This window comes from Cryphonectria parasitica, assembly GCF_011745365.1.
Source record: "Cryphonectria parasitica EP155 unplaced genomic scaffold M406scaffold_7, whole genome shotgun sequence".
Taxonomy (NCBI): Eukaryota; Fungi; Ascomycota; class Sordariomycetes; order Diaporthales; family Cryphonectriaceae; genus Cryphonectria; species Cryphonectria parasitica.
In genome coordinates this window covers 2,497,692-2,512,624 of record NW_024468915.1, presented here as the reverse complement: position 1 = coordinate 2,512,624, position 14,933 = coordinate 2,497,692, and the positions used below count along the sequence as shown (strand labels likewise).

The following is a 14,933-nucleotide window of genomic DNA, read 5'->3' as shown; positions in this document are numbered from 1 at the left end:
ACGTGTGAGCTCGATTGGTCCTGGTCCTTCCCACTTGCAATCGGTGCTTGTCAGATCTGCTTGCTTACCTGCCTTGAATCTTTGATGCAGTGAGATTATAGCCCGTGGACATAAAAAGATCCAGACCCTTGCCTAGATAATGGCCTCTTGAAACGGTCAGCTTGAATCCTTCCCCTTGTCCCTGTAGCTGACCGGATCTGTCGTTTCGACGTGTGACGGACGGCCGATGGTAGGAGCCTGTGGCACGTGGCACGTGGCACGTGTGTATAACTCTGTGTATGTGTGCGTGCGTGCGCGCGCGCGTGGGTGCGTGTGTCGGTGTGCAGGAAAAGAGATGCGAGGTGCACAAAGTTTTCGTGTGTAGAGTGGCATGTGTGTGTACGGTACTTTGCTATGGCCCGTCGTCTCGATAGAACCATGCGACCCATCGGATTGCAGAAAAGGGACGAGCCGAGGCGCGGTGGGGTCTGCGGGGCCTGAGCCTCGGGACTGCAGTACAAGTAGACTTTGACTGATCATCACCCAGTATTGGGCAGACATGAACAAGCCAGACGGATTTGTGCCTTGTTATGGAGAACAGCGACTGTGCCCTTGTCGATTGTATAGTTGTCATAAAGTTGCACTTGGTCCCCCTGGATAACCCGCTGTGGTCTCGATCAAAGATGCGCAGTGTTGCCTCAATTTTTATCTGGTGTCCTCCGAATTCTGTCCCTGGATTAAATGCCAGACCCCTCGGAGGTGTATGGTGCTAATACATCCCGTGTCAAGTTCTATTTCTTTTTAAAAAATTCCGCGTGGACAGGCTGCTCTACGAACCCCATTGATGGCCGTGACTCTTTTTCCTTTTGCTGTCTTTGATACCCAAGAATGGTAGCGGTCAAGACAAATGGCGAGAACCGCGTTCTTAGTCCATCTGACCAATGCTCACCTCGCCGGTATTCTCCCCGTTTGTGACGACTTCGTGGCCTGCAGCCTTTCTCCGGTCCTCATCGGAGATAGTCACGCACCAGCCAAGCTTGTCTTCAACCTTGCCCATCTGAATCGCCTTGAGCTGAGACAGCAGCTTCACGCACAGGGCACCGGCGTCCTCCTGCGTGTCTGGGATATAGGTGATGGTCTCCTCACCCTTGGCCGTATCAATTGATAGGCGGGGGTGAGAACGCACGGTAGCCGCCAGAGATTTAGGATCTGACGCGGTCATGCGCCGTGTGATGGACCGGATAGGGACCAGAGACGCGGCCGTTCCAGCCGCCATGACCTCTGCGAAGTCGGCAAGCTCTGCGTATTTGATCTGGTGGTCGCCGCGTCAGCAACTACTTACTCCTTCCCTTCTTCTCAAACGTATTTTGGTGCTGGACAGAACGTACCGGACGCTTCACAACCTTCCACCCAAAGCTTTCTGCAATGCCCTGGACACTCTCGCTCGTGACGCTGTTGATGACATTGTTTGAGTCAGGTACCACAATGGTGACGCTGTCGCCATCAACCAGAGCACCGATGAACCCGCTGGTGCTGAACTCATCTATCTCGGTATGCGTGGCGCTGTCCAGATGCAAGGTAATATCATAGCCCTCGGAGCGAGCCTTGTCTGTCCACCTCAACACGGGTGCATAATTCCCACCAACCTTGGCACTTCCTGTTCCGTTGGGCGCAGCGCGATCGAAGTCATCGAGGATCAAGCACCGCACAGGGTGCAGGCCATGGTACACACCCGTGGGAAGCACATAAACGCAGAAAGTGTACTCCTCAGGCGGGGTGAGGCCCAGCTGTGCGCTCGACCCGTACATCTGCGGGCGGACGTACATGGCGGCGCCTGTATCATGAGGAGGAACCCATTCGGCGTTGAGGGCGACAGCGGCGCGGCAGGCATCGATGAAGGTCTCCACAGGGAGGGGAGGCATGGAGACAAATTCAGCACTGTGTTGCATGCGGACTGCATTGCGGTCTGGCCGGAAAATTTGAATAGCCTTGTCTCCAGGCGTGCGGAACGCCTTTAGACCCTCGTAGGCCTGTTGACCGTAGTTGAGCGCAGGTGCCATGCCGTGCATGCGGATATAGGGATCGGTCACAAATTGGAGAGGCGTCCATTGCCCCGTCTTGTGCGAGTAGTGGGACTCGATGTGGCCATTGACTATACGAGAGATAGGTTGATGAAGGTGTTAGCTGCGGGGGAACGACAGAGTGTCTAGACGGCATCCGTGCTCATAAGGTTCAGCTGCTTGCCTTCTCGCATCCTGAAGCCAATGTTGGCCCAGTCAAGGGTGTTGGAGGGAGGGGGAGGAAAAGAAGGCATCGTGACTAGGTCAAGTGGTGTCGTCTTGTCTAATGTCTCGTCCCTGTCGCCGTCTTTGACTGCTCGATTGCAGAACCAGAATAAAGTTGCAGAGAAAAACAAGCCAACAAGCTCGAAGAAGAATGCTCTCGTCAGGTCAGATCGAAAGGAAGATTGAGAACTGATCAGTAATACATACAAGAGCGGGTCGTGGGCGTGTCAGAGCACAGCGCAACTGAGCACCAACTCTGGGGAATTTTGTTCTCGTCAGAGCTCCGATTGCGGGGATTGCTAACGAACTACCTGCTGCAGGTACCATAGTACCTGAATGCTTCCTTCCCCAAGGTGGGGCCCCAAGGGTTAGGCGAGGGGGTGTGTTATCAAATGGAGGCAGGAGCCGGGGGGCTCACCCTAGCAGTCCTAGGGCCGTCAAAGGCCTCAAGGGTTCGTCCTCACTTCATGGGTGTAGGCGACGTCATGACTCAGCTCTGGCAACTGTCAAAGACAAAACAACAACAGAAACAAATCCAGATCGAAACCTTAAATGGACCTCAAGTGGTAAACGAGACATTATGCTTGACTCGAATATTCTATATCCGTACATACACAAACACTCACTCACACAGATTAATTACTCTGCTTCTGGCTTCACCCACACTGACGCCTTAACGCCAGCCTTCCTTCCCACGATAGATTTCATTTCACCCTTGAGTTTACCCCCTTGCCATGATCATCAAATACCACAAAGCGAAGAGCTCAGAAGGAAGAAGAAGGATTGTACAGACTCGCATCACTAGAATCCATCATCCCACCTGCGACATGCCACACGGTAGTAGGCAGTGTCTGGTTGTGGGCCTGTCCTGACGTATGCGTCCAGGCCGGGTTGGACCTCATTTCGGAGATGGCCATGTGCCCATGAACATCGTCCAGAGGTGTCATGATCTGGTGGTGATGGTGTTGAGCCAGGCCATGATCGAGTGGCGAGGTGCTCGTCGATCCCAGCATCGGGCTCGTGCTGTGGCTTAGGTGCTGATCCTGCCACTGAGGGGAAGGTCCTGGGGAGAGGGCAAGAGGAGAGCCGGTGAACGAGTATGGCGAATGGAACCCATGGTCAGCAACGCGTGGGAACAGCTCCATGCTCTGAGGCTGTCCTTCTCCCACGCTGGAGACCGGTGACCAGGAAAAGGCCATGTCTTGATGAGACCGATTCAACAAGTGAAACTGTGGCAGCGGCTGCTGCTGCTGCTGTTGCTGCTTCGGTGTGGCTGTCGGCATCGTCACCTTTGCTGCCCGCCCGGGACGTCCTCTTCCAGTGTCGACAGTCAGAGCCCTGATGAGATCGAGCGGGTTGCTGGGATCCTTCTTCATCTTGTCCAGCCCGATAGGATCGCGTTTCATGTACTTCTGGATCCTCTTCACATCTGCGCAGTCGAGAACGTCCATCACTGTCGTTCTGTAATCACTTTGTGGAAGCCCTCCGTGCTGAGCCTGCTGCTGCAGAAACTTCAGGTGCTGTTTCACCTTCTGTAACAGTTTGTGCACTTCTGGTGCCGTCACGTTCTTCTTCAGGCCCCACTGGTTGAACCGTGCCTTGTACATCCTCTTCGTGGCCACAAAGCCGTGCTCTGCCTTCATGATGCTCATCACATCCGTGAGACGCTTGGTCTTGTACAGTGTTGAGATCAGGTGACGGAATCGAAACCAGTCATCATCCTTGGCATATCGCTGCCCACGCGCAGCTATTGAATTAGTCGAAGAGACTGGTGATGATAAAGTGGTGGGGCTTGCGATGTCAGGCGCCGTGACAGCGTGGGGAGCCGAAGTCACGGTGGGGTCTGGATATTCAGAAAGAATTTCAGAAAGAGCTGTGGCCGGTACGGGAGGTGTCAAGGGCAGATCGATGTCATGCCCGTTCCATCCTGTGGTGTTGTTGATGGAACTTGTGCCGCTGATATCACAGTCGTTGAAGCTTCCGCTCCAGTTGCTGCTGGTTTCTGACGGCGAGGGCGTGTTGTAAGCCATCTTGGACTGTGGTCTCTGGTCGGGATCGACGTCTATTGGTGAGCTTGGAAGACGCCAAGATGCAAACGAGAAGACGAGCCGTGAAGGGGCCAATACGGGCGACGACGGCACTTGGGATCTTTATGAGAGGAAGGGGAACGACGGTATGCTGGCTGCTCGAGGGAGGAGATAGAGCAAACAAGTGAGCAAGGAACCAAAGCTGGAGAATGCCGTGGTGAGACACTTCTCTAAATGGAGTCGTGGAGGTATGGAACGTTCTTTCTGTTGTCGAGGTCTCAAGGCAAGCAGGCGAGGATGACCTCGACTTTATATCGACCCGCGTGCACGCAGATCTGGCAGGGATCCACCAGACCGGAGATCCAGGCCGATACGGTGGCTGAGAAGCTTGCCGTGAGAGCCTGTCGAGCTTAGGGATGGGCACGAAAGAAGTTTAGACAAGAAGAGGATGGAGGATTTGTAGGACTACACGACGTGTTTTCCGCATTCAAGCAGACCATGGCACATGGTTGGTACAGGGCAAAGGGCAGGGATGCAAGCATGCTGCTTTGAGAGGGTGACAAGGGCCATCAACCAGAGGGAGGGATGCAGTTGGAAGCGTTTAACACAACGACCGTTGAGCCTGGGCACCAGTCCGTGCTCTATCCCATCCGCCCCCCCCCCCCCCCCGGTGTGGCCTTTTCCTTCTTCCCTGGCACTCATATTGGAGAGATCTACCGATCGCTCTTTAGCTTTCAGGTCAGAGACGCTTTGTGATGATCACAGATCTTGGCACCAATACGTTAGCCAGAAAGGAGTCCAGGTGCCCGTGCTCTTACCTACAGCTTTGCCCAGCAAACGGAGCTACGATCTTGAATCATATACCACAATTGCAGTGGGTCGCGACTAATTCCCTGACTGGGCAAGGTTTGCTGTCTGTGAAAGGATGGCACTCCATGCTTTCTTGAGAATGCCAGAAGCCGGCGAGTCCGGCATGGCTGACGCCGTTTAGACCATCAACGGCTCTCAAGGATCCACGGGGAGTAAGTTCAAGCTTGTGCGTCCTCTAGCGCAATCAGGGCACCTCAAGATTGCCTTGTATGCAGGCCAACACAGACAGATTTGACAGGTGAATAAATCGCTTTCACCACAATGCAGCGCTTGATGAGCAGTGTGGGTGGGGAAGGGGGGAGGGGGCTCAAGGGACCAGTGTTCAGTCCATGCCCTGTGCTGTCCCACAGATCACTTGCTGGAGGTCTTGCGCAGAAGTATCCTCCATCTGCTTCATCCCGGCCTCCTCTACCAACGACGCTCCACGTCTTGATCCAGACCTGGTCCATGGACGGCAGGTTGTGGGTAAGAACCCAATACCACGTCTATCCCAGCTGGAAGCCACTCCCCCACAGCGCCTACTATCAGAAGCAAATCAACAAAGACTTGAGGTTTACTCTGATGATACGCTACTACTCTCAGAGCTCACTACAACGTCCACGGGCAGAGGAGCTTTGCAGTTTCGGGAAATCGGGACTTGGCTCCTTACGGGATGGTCACCCAAGTCCCGTGTCTTTGTCGTCCAGCCCTGCCCTGGTCAGAATCGAAGCTCCAGGGGCAGGCACTCACCACTCGAGGGACATATTATTACCTTACAGTGCCAGTCTTTGCCACTTCGCAAGACAAGCTCGCTCTGCCGTTTGCGGTCTACTCCCTGCACCGCCCTGATTGTGACCTCCCAACAACCGAGAAGGCACAGTGAAAAGGTTTTGTAGGTGGTCATGCAGAAGCACATGACATGTGTGTTCTAGGTACGTCCGTATGATGGCGGCCCAGGGCTGAAGCTTGGCCTCGTTTGGCAGAAAGCGATGATGCGCAGGTTGTGGTAGCCCCGCTGGGCCCACGCGATCTTGACAGGACCGGACTGGGCGATACCCGGAGAGATTTTGCGCGCTTGTACACAATACTATGTCCTCGACAACAGACCTAACCAGATCGCCTTGCCTGCTCTCTCGCATTTCAGCCAGTCAGAGGACACGCAGCTATTCCTCCAGAGCTTGACTGCTGGGCGACGGTGAACTAAGATCGACATAGAACATGAAGGAGGACCGGTCTTGCTTGCATGGGCCATCGCTGTTCCGTGGAGAAATAGTTTACATGCCATCCCTGGCGAGTTCACGGCCAACATATGAATGTAAAAAGATTTTGGTCACCATCGGCTCCTCTCCATCGGTACACACTGCGTCTTGTCATTGGACATGACACCTCGCCTCCTTCATCACGCATACGCATCAAGCCTGCGATGTGACCTGAAAAGGTCGCTTATTTAGCTCCTGTCAATTACACCATCACTTTGAGGGCCCCAACAAGACGAATGCTTGTCTCTTGAATCAAGGCCCTTTTCTCACAAAGGGCCTTACGTCCGTATGGGAGAAGTAGGCAAATCCCTGCCTGGAAAGCCAACCGTTCTAAATAGCGCCGGTAATAACGTCTCTCAAAGAAACGGACAGTCTCGGTGAGAGTGACCAAGACAAGGTCCGCTGTCCGGCGAGAAAAACCACACAGCGTGATGGCGGCAGGGCTTTCATTGAGCGGTCCGGCAGAGGTGGCCACACGATCAAGAGGTGAACATGGCGCAGTTACTGCTTGATTGCTTCCAGGCTAATGGACGCCCTGTTCACATCAGATTGTTATGCTTGACTCTCCAAGAGACACCTGTAACAATTCGGCTGGACCCGGCCTCTCAAACGTTCCCGCCGGTCCCGGCCTCTTTTCTCGTCTTAGCATGGGATAAACACACAGATACAGACAGGACCTGGTCTAGTCTTCTGTGTTACAAGCCTAGTCCATGTTATGCCTCGCAGATTGGCTGTCCTCTCAGCCGCATGGTCAGGGGAAATATATCATGCGGTTGGTTGTCAGTCATTACAATAAATACTTGCCGGAACAGGATGTTGTTGGTCTGATCCAACAGCTCCCACTGGATCATAGTGTACCAAAGGTGATGACAAGGCAGAGAGATGATGATGATGATGATGGTGTGTGTGTGTGTGTGTGTATGAGAGAGAGAATAAAGAGGGAGAGGGAGAGGAAGAGAGAGGGGGGGGGGGAGGGGGGAAGCAGCAGAGTAGGACTCAATTCCATACAGTGGGCAAAATCTTCTCGGTGTTCAGCAAACAAGCCAGAATCCCATCGACCTGAGCATGTGATGTGATCGTCTCTTAGCCTACTAGAGATGGGGCAAGCTCGTTCTATCCGTTCCCACGAGCTTCTCTATTCTCACAACTTCTGACCTTCCAGGTCATGTTCACTCGCCATCACCACCAACAATGGGACAAAGTTGTGTTGGCGGCGGCTCACAGGTGCGCAACCATGCATGCTATGTATGATACATACTCGATCCGGTACGTGGCCCTTTTGAACACAAAGTCACGTCACTTGGATGTCATGATCGTCGCACTGCATCGCGCCCAATTTACTACATCTTTCCTAAGGCGTCCATGCCTGCAAGCAGAGATCGCCGAACGCCAGCTTATACACCGAGACAATTCATAACATCTGATAAACACACGTCTATGTATATTCTCAGGTTTGCCGATTCCACTTCAAAGAGACCATTTGAAGAAGGACTTTGCCCCAGATTATATAGTTGAAATTGAGCAAGAGAGGAGAAGTATTGCCAAGAACCTCAAAATTTATCATGTAATTAAATACGACACTAGAATACAACAAAATCAATACATCTTGTTACTTACAAGATGCTAATACGACCAAACGTCTCTCATGCTGTGCTGCCATGAGTGACACTTTTACATCAGACCCCCTCTAGCCACCATTTCGAAAGAGATGATTTGGACCCAAAAATCAAAGTTAGGTAACTAAATTATTAGGGAGCGTGGTCGACCAGCCGCGCCAACCAAACTACATGCGTGGTGTTGTTGGGGCAAATGTGTGTACATTCTCTATTATTAAGGGGAGGGCCAGGCTCACAGCCACGCGGGAGGGAAGGCTCCGAGACCCTTGCATCGGCATGCCGTCAAGACGAAGGCCCAGCCGAGCCGAAATGTGTGGATAAGGGTCAACGCCCGCGTGCGGGAAGTTGAAATTAAACACACGCACACAGAGAGAGAAGGGGGGGGGGGGGGGGAGGGCTCGAGAACAACAAACGATAGGCTAGTACTTGAGAGGAAAATAAAGAAAAAGAAAAAAGATTATAGTTTTGCAAGAGACGTTTCCCAACCCACGGCCCGTGTCTGCTCCATGATTGCTTTGGAAGACCCGCCGTTCAAAATCTCGAAAGATTCCGCAAAGGCTCTATTCTTTCCGTCGAGATTTCAGCGAGAACGGTGCCGGCGTGGGCAGAGTACCGTTCGTTCTGTTTCATTCCATTCCATCTATGCCCATCCGCGACAGGAAGGAAAGGAATAGTATCTCCTCCATCTTCCATCTTTTTGCTCTTTTCTCTCTCTCTCTCTCTCTCTCTCTCTCTCTCTCTCTCTCTCTCTTTGGCTTCTATCTCGTTTGCTCTTTCGCAAGTCCAAACCACTGCAGCAACATCCAAATGACGAGCTAGAAACCTTCTAGAACATAAGCAAAAAGACAGGACTAAGAGGGGCCGCCGGCGTCCTGCGTGCGGGACATTGTTCAATAAGTCAGTCAGCAGTTGTTTAGTGAACTCGATTTATGCTCAAGTCATCGTGCTAAAGACGGCCAGGTATGCTCCCGAGCTTTGGGGTCGGGGGAAGAAGGGGGATGTGTGTGGCCGTCTACTATACTAATTCCGGCGCAGCCTCGTCACTAGAGAGGTGGTCTTTTTGTTCTTTCCCTGCTGGATTATCCATATCTAGTACTAGACTTCGAACTAGAAGGGAGTCCTCAGTTTCACGGGTCATGCTGCTTGAGACTCTCGTACTAATTACAGAAGTTCATTACTCGTGAAACTTGGCTTCTCGTGTGCCAACCCATCTACCTTGAGACGCAAGGCCAATAGTCCACCTGGCTCCTAGGATACTTCGAAATTTCTAAACAAACCAACGCCTTGAGATCGCTAGGAACGCCATGTAACCTTGATACTCCATTCTTTCCTCTTTCGTCCTCTCTTCTCTCCTCCTCCTCTCCTCTTTCTTGCCTTCCTGGAGGCTCCACACGCGTAGATCCAGTCCATCTTCCCTCTTCTGTACTGGCCTGATCGCAGCCACCAACAATGGCGCCATGCCATCGTGGGGGGAGGAGGGGGGAGAGGAAGATCCACGGCTTCACGGCCGTAAGGCACGGGTACAGTATTGTATCATCATAATGTGCAAAGACATGCCGAGTTGGTGGATCATGATCGGGCCCCCTCCAACCGCTCAGGTCCTCCTGACACACGAACTAGGCTTCCAGTTGACAAATGGCTGTCTACGAACGGCTCATGTCCCAAGAAGTGCCTCTTGTCCATTCCTCCCTCCCTCCCTCCCTCCTTCGAGGAAGAGTCCCAGGTATAGATGGCCCACAAGAAGCAAAGACGCCACCTGGATTGACCCCCCCCCCCCACCTTTTCTTTTAGTGTGCGGCATCAGACATTGGCACACAGCGCCTCCCTCTCTTCCGTCCCCTCCCTACCAAGTGGTCTTGCCGTCTCAATTGGTCTAGATTGGGTCGGCGAGATTGTCGCGGAAGATGCCACGTCTCTAGGCGGCGGGGGCTCGACATTCCCATCGTGCGGGAACATAATGCTCATAAGGATCAGTGGAAAACGCCTCCGCCCGATGCGCTCTCTCCCCTCCCCCCTCCCCTGCCTCAATCCCGCGTCTGTCTCGTCTCGGGGAACAGCAAGTTTGTGACCCCATCTACAAAGGGGATGTGGCGACTGTACGTGCACATCTACCCTCCTCTCCAGTACGTGCGGTTGGAACGAAGGAACGATTTGCACTGTAGTAGATCAGGCCACACACATCATTCCTGCTCAACCGTCCTCATTATCAAACGCCACAGCAACGTTACACGTAGGAAGCAATCATCTTCCTCTCTGCCCCCTTCGGCTTTGGAGGAACAAGGCTGCCAGTTGCCAGGAAACAGGCAGGCAGGCGGCCTCAGGTGCACACTGACTTGCTTATGCTCGTTTAACAACCACGAAAAAATAACAGCACACATAACGACCACAACAGGGTGTCTCCCAGCTTGTCTCTCACGGTTCATTCCAGGGAACTTTGGTTTTGCGATATCATGTATAAAAGGGTGGTTGGTACACAGTCTATGCTTGTGCTCATATGCAGGAGTGGTGACGGTCCCAATCTTGTCTATTTTTCTCTGCCCCCCTACCCAGTCCGATTCCAAATAACACCCCTTTCCGAGCCCATCCTTGGTACATTCTCTTGTGTCATTCAACCACTTACAAAGGGGAAGGGAAAAAAGGAAAGAAAGAAAAAAAAGAGAAAGGGGGGAGGGGACAAGAGAAACTCAACAATGCAGAACGGCACGCTCGTGAACGCCAGAAGAATACAGTAAGTTGTGCGAAAGAAACAAGGACCGAAGTAGTAGGTAATAAAGAGGGATGGAAACAGGTCGGACACAAGCCCACCACCGAGACATGCCGAGACAGGACTGCAAAAATGATCACAGTCCAAAGGAAACGAGATCATACCAGTAAGGCGGCAAGGCCGTCCACGATCAAGGGAATAAGAGGGTACAAACGCCACGTATTGGTCTCGCGACCCAAAAGAGTCTTTTGCAAAAGGGAATGGAAACTGCAGAGACGTCACGGATGGGCCCTCCAGGACCCTTGCCCTCAATGCAACGTGTTCTTGTCCTCCCGTTCGTTCCTTTGTTTTCATTTCGTGGTTGGTAGCCATCGCTCGCTCCCGGCGACAACCATGTCAGTCTCTCCCTTTCGAGGCTGGAGACCTGTTAGGTGGGCGGCAGTGCTCGCTCACCCGCTCGAGGACGAGGCCAGCTTCTGCAGGACCATGAGAACACCGCTCACGCCCTGCGTCATAGTAGACGAAGCCTCGGTGTTCCTGTTGCCCAGGCTGACGGTGATAACCTCCTTGATCACCTTCTCCTCGCCAAGCGTGTTCGCCCACCTGAACACCTTCTCGTCGTCCCTCCCGTCGCCGATAACCATGAGGAAGTCCACACTGCTGTTGTGCGTCTCGTCGGCAGGCAGTCGGGTCTGCAGGTCCTCAAAGATCTTCTCGGCAGCCGTGCTCTTGGTCCAATCCACGGGCTCTACTATTATCGACCCATCGGTTGGAATGGCGTGCACACGCTGCTTCTCGCAGGCGTCGTTGATGTGCGAAGCACAGTCGCTGGCCTGGCTGACGGCGTGCTCCCAGTTCTCGGCGCTCTTATAGTGAAAAATGAGGCTGCAGCGGCGCTCCTCGATTTCGGCGCCCGGCGTGCGCTCCAGGTAGTAGTTGAGTATGCCCTTGACAGACTCTTTCCACGCCCTGATGTGCTCCGGGTCGGCCATCTCAGTCCAGGCATCACTGCCGCAGTCCTTGAGGAAACAGCCGTTCTCGGCAATGAGGCCCAGGTTAGGCACACGGCGGAAGAGGCGGTCCAGCTCCTCAGGTCGTCGTCCAGACATGACATAGACAGTGTTGCGTTCATCCGAGAGCAATTCATTCAGGACATCCAGAGTGCGCTGCGTCGTTATGTCGTTAGCCATGGGGTTGAGACGCGCAGCGCCGGCCAGGAATGCCTCGAGCTTGATAGTCTTAGACTGAGACATATTGAAGGAGGAGAGGGGGGGGGGGGAGAAGTTAGCGAACGAGGGAATACGTATCAACTCACCTGAGGGCTGGACGGGATGATCTGGTTGACCGGTCCCCAGTTGACCAGAGTGTTTTCGTAGTCCAGGATGAAAAGTCGTCGGTCGCTGTCCTTATACCGCCGAGTGAGAGTATTTAGGTTGAGACGTGGGACAGAGGTCTGGTCATGCCGGTGCTGCTCGTTATGCGCGCGATCCAGACGTACCATGAGCTCTGTAAACCAGTGTGAGCCCGTGTGCTGCAAGACGCACTCGTGCAGCTTGGTCCACCGCTCTTCCTTCTCGGTGTTACCCATCTCCAGGGCTTTGCTGATGGCGTTGGCACAAGCTCTGTAGTCCCATGGATTCACAGAAAGCTCGTTGCCACCAAACAGGGAGGCCGTCCCGGTGAACTCGGACAGAATCAGCGAGCCATGTTTCTTTTCGCTCAGGAACTCTCCATCCTGGCAATAGAGGTACTCGTGAGATGTCAGGTTCATGCCCTCACGTTGTGATGTTATCATCAGAGCGTCGGCGATCGTCAAAAGAGCCAGGTACTGTGCGTAGTCGATGTCCTGCTTGAGGTAGACGACCGGCTGGTAGGCGAGATTTGCGTAAGATGAGTTGATGCGAGTAACAATATCACTCACTGTCGCATCCAGCTCCGACTTCTCGCTCGACGACAGGGCAACCTGGATGAGAATCACGTTGCCACGCCACTCGGGGTGCATGTTCAGGAAGAGCTCATACGACAGGAGCTTCTGTCGAACGCCTCGGACGTGGTCCAGCTTGTCCCGAGCGACGATCAGCTTCTTGCCGGCGTAGCGCTCCCGCAGCACGTTGAGCCACTTCCGCACCTGCGGATCATTCCGGTGCTCGTTCAGCTGCACTGGATCAATGCCAATAGGCAGGTTGATGACATCGACGAAGCGGTCGTCCAGCTGCAGGCCATCCGGATTCGCCTCGGCGTTCAGAATACGACTGCAGGTCTGCAGGAAGTGCCGTGTATACTCGTGGATCTGGAAACCGATCAAATTGGCGCCCAGCATGCCTTCCAGAAGCTCCTTGCGGACGGCCAGGCACCGGAAGACCTCGGACGACGGGAAAGCAACGTGCAGGAAGAAGCCAATTTCAGCCTCGGGTAGTTTCTGCCGGATCATGCCAGGGAGCAGAAGCAGGTGGTAGTCATGAATCCAGATGACATCACCCTTCTTCCAATTCCTGATAATCTTATCGGCAAAGGCACGGTTCACATTCACATAGTGCTTATATGAGTGGTCCTCGTAGGCCTTGCTCTTGGGGTTGTCAGGCAGCTGGTAGTGGAAAACAGGCCAGAGAATCTGCTTGCAGAAGTGTGAATAGTGGCCGTCGAAATCCTTGTCGCTGCAGAAGACGGTAAGCATGTCGTACTCAGTGGCCAGACGGTTCTCAATGTCCTGTTTCTGCGAGGTTCCCTCGAGGGCGTCCGTCGGCATGCCCAGCGAGCCGACCCAGGTGACCTGATCAATCTTGCCTTCCCGAGCGGCAGCCTCTGCAGCATGACGCAGGCCACCATTGCCCTGATCGGCATTCACAATCTTCCAGTCGGCTTGGGCAAAAACCCTGTCGTGGCTGTCGCTGCGGAAGATTGCCCGAGGCTGCACTATTCCCTGACGTCCGAGTTCCTGTGCCTTGGCTTTCAGCTCCTTGTTGTGTTCGAGGACGGAGGACGGCGGAGGGGTGTGCGCGCGGGAGGCTGGTTGATCGCTTCGCCTGCCCCACACTGGGGAGCCCTGGTAGCCGGGCGTGGCTTTGTGAGAACCAAAAGACTCATCCTCCTTGGTACTAGGGGGGTAGTGAATTCGGAAACCGTCCTCGTTGGTGAAGATGTCACCTGGTGGCTTGTCTTCGACGGGGGTATCTGGAGGAGTGATGTCGTCCTGGTTGCCAGGGAACAGAGTAGGGGTTCTCTGAACGGTAGGTCGGGACTTCTTGACCTTGGGGGCCTCGGGAAGAAGTTTCGGGTTCCTGACAGGAGTACCTGGGAGGGTAAAGTGGACAGTTTTGGGTAGAAACCTGTTGGCCCCAGGAAGTGTCAGTGAGCAGCAAACCATCACGAGTTCTTCAATGACGTAGAGGGGCCAGTGTGGGTCCTCGTGGCCGGACCTCGATGGCAAGTTTGTGGAGTTCCATACACCACGGAGAGGGGAGGCAGTTGCAGGAGAGGAGGACGACTCACAAGGAGGCAATGAAGACAGTCATCTTGACCAGAGGCTGTCAGGTGCTATCTTGTTTGCGTTGAAGAGCTGTGCAGCATCGAAGATAAGTCGGGCTGAGTTGGGCTGACTTGGTAGTTTATTTTCGCCAAGGGCCGTTGTTCGTCACTCTTGAATGGGACAGTGGGTCCCCTGTGGAGAGGCGATGGAAGATTTTCTAGGACGGCCGAACTTTCGAGATCATGCAGCGCAAAGGGTAAAGAACGTGAAGGAAAATAAGAGAAAGACACAACAAAAGAATGAAGAGGACGTGAGCTCGGTCTAGGCCGTGCGAAGTTTGTAGAAAGCAAACCGAGGGAAATGAACAGGTGAGAGGCGCGCGTCTTGTCTAAAATGCAAGGGGAAAATGCCAATTATGCAACTCTTGATGTTGTCAAGGGGGTGAGAGATGAGAGTAGGAAGACTTGAGGTTGAAAGGGAGAGAAAACGGGGAGCCCAGCGCCACCTGTGGACAACCGAGGTGAATTGACAATCGTTGAGGTGGTTGGAGGTTGCAAGAATGAGCCCAAAGTTAGGAGCTGGAGCTGAGCAGGAGCTGGAGCTGGGCCTTGTTTGGGCGCAAGGAAGAATTCGGGCTGTGGAATGCAAACAGCTTTGCGAGGCTTGGACCCGGCAGGCTACGGCTGCTGCTGCTGCTACAAGGGATCCCAGTCTATCAATCCTGTTGTCTGGCAGGGATAAGCGGGAA

General features: G+C 53.7%; 2 protein-coding genes across 2 annotated transcripts; both read right to left on the bottom strand.

Moving 5' to 3' along the window:
* Positions 1–551: 551 nt before the first annotated feature.
* Positions 552–2,293, bottom strand: M406DRAFT_347669 (branched-chain amino acid aminotransferase II; the record flags this gene model as incomplete). Its single annotated transcript, XM_040922320.1, has 3 exons — positions 552–1,291; positions 1,368–2,131; positions 2,224–2,293. 3 exons carry the CDS (start codon positions 2,291–2,293, stop codon positions 905–907), a joined length of 1,221 nt encoding a protein of 406 aa, XP_040773767.1. The 3' UTR covers positions 552–904.
* Positions 2,294–10,150: 7,857 nt separating this feature from the next.
* Positions 10,151–14,696, bottom strand: M406DRAFT_108033 (uncharacterized protein). Its single transcript, XM_040915276.1, has 3 exons — positions 14,209–14,696; positions 12,035–14,045; positions 10,151–11,963 (listed from the first exon to the last, which is right to left on the bottom strand). Exons 1-3 carry the CDS (start codon positions 14,229–14,231, stop codon positions 11,169–11,171), a joined length of 2,829 nt encoding a protein of 942 aa, XP_040773766.1. The 5' UTR covers positions 14,232–14,696; the 3' UTR covers positions 10,151–11,168.
* Positions 14,697–14,933: the final 237 nt, after the last annotated feature.

Bases quoted from the DNA above. Each gene is read 5' to 3' on its own strand.
- M406DRAFT_108033 (XM_040915276.1), bottom strand. From the start codon at position 14,231: ATGACTGTCTTCATTGCCTCCTT. The intron at 14,046-14,208 runs GTGAGTCGTCCT...TGGGGCCAACAG, and splicing joins ACTGTCTTCATTGCCTCCTT to GTTTCTACCCAAAACTGTCC. The intron at 11,964-12,034 runs GTGAGTTGATAC...AATATGTCTCAG, and splicing joins TCATCCCGTCCAGCCCTCAG to TCTAAGACTATCAAGCTCGA.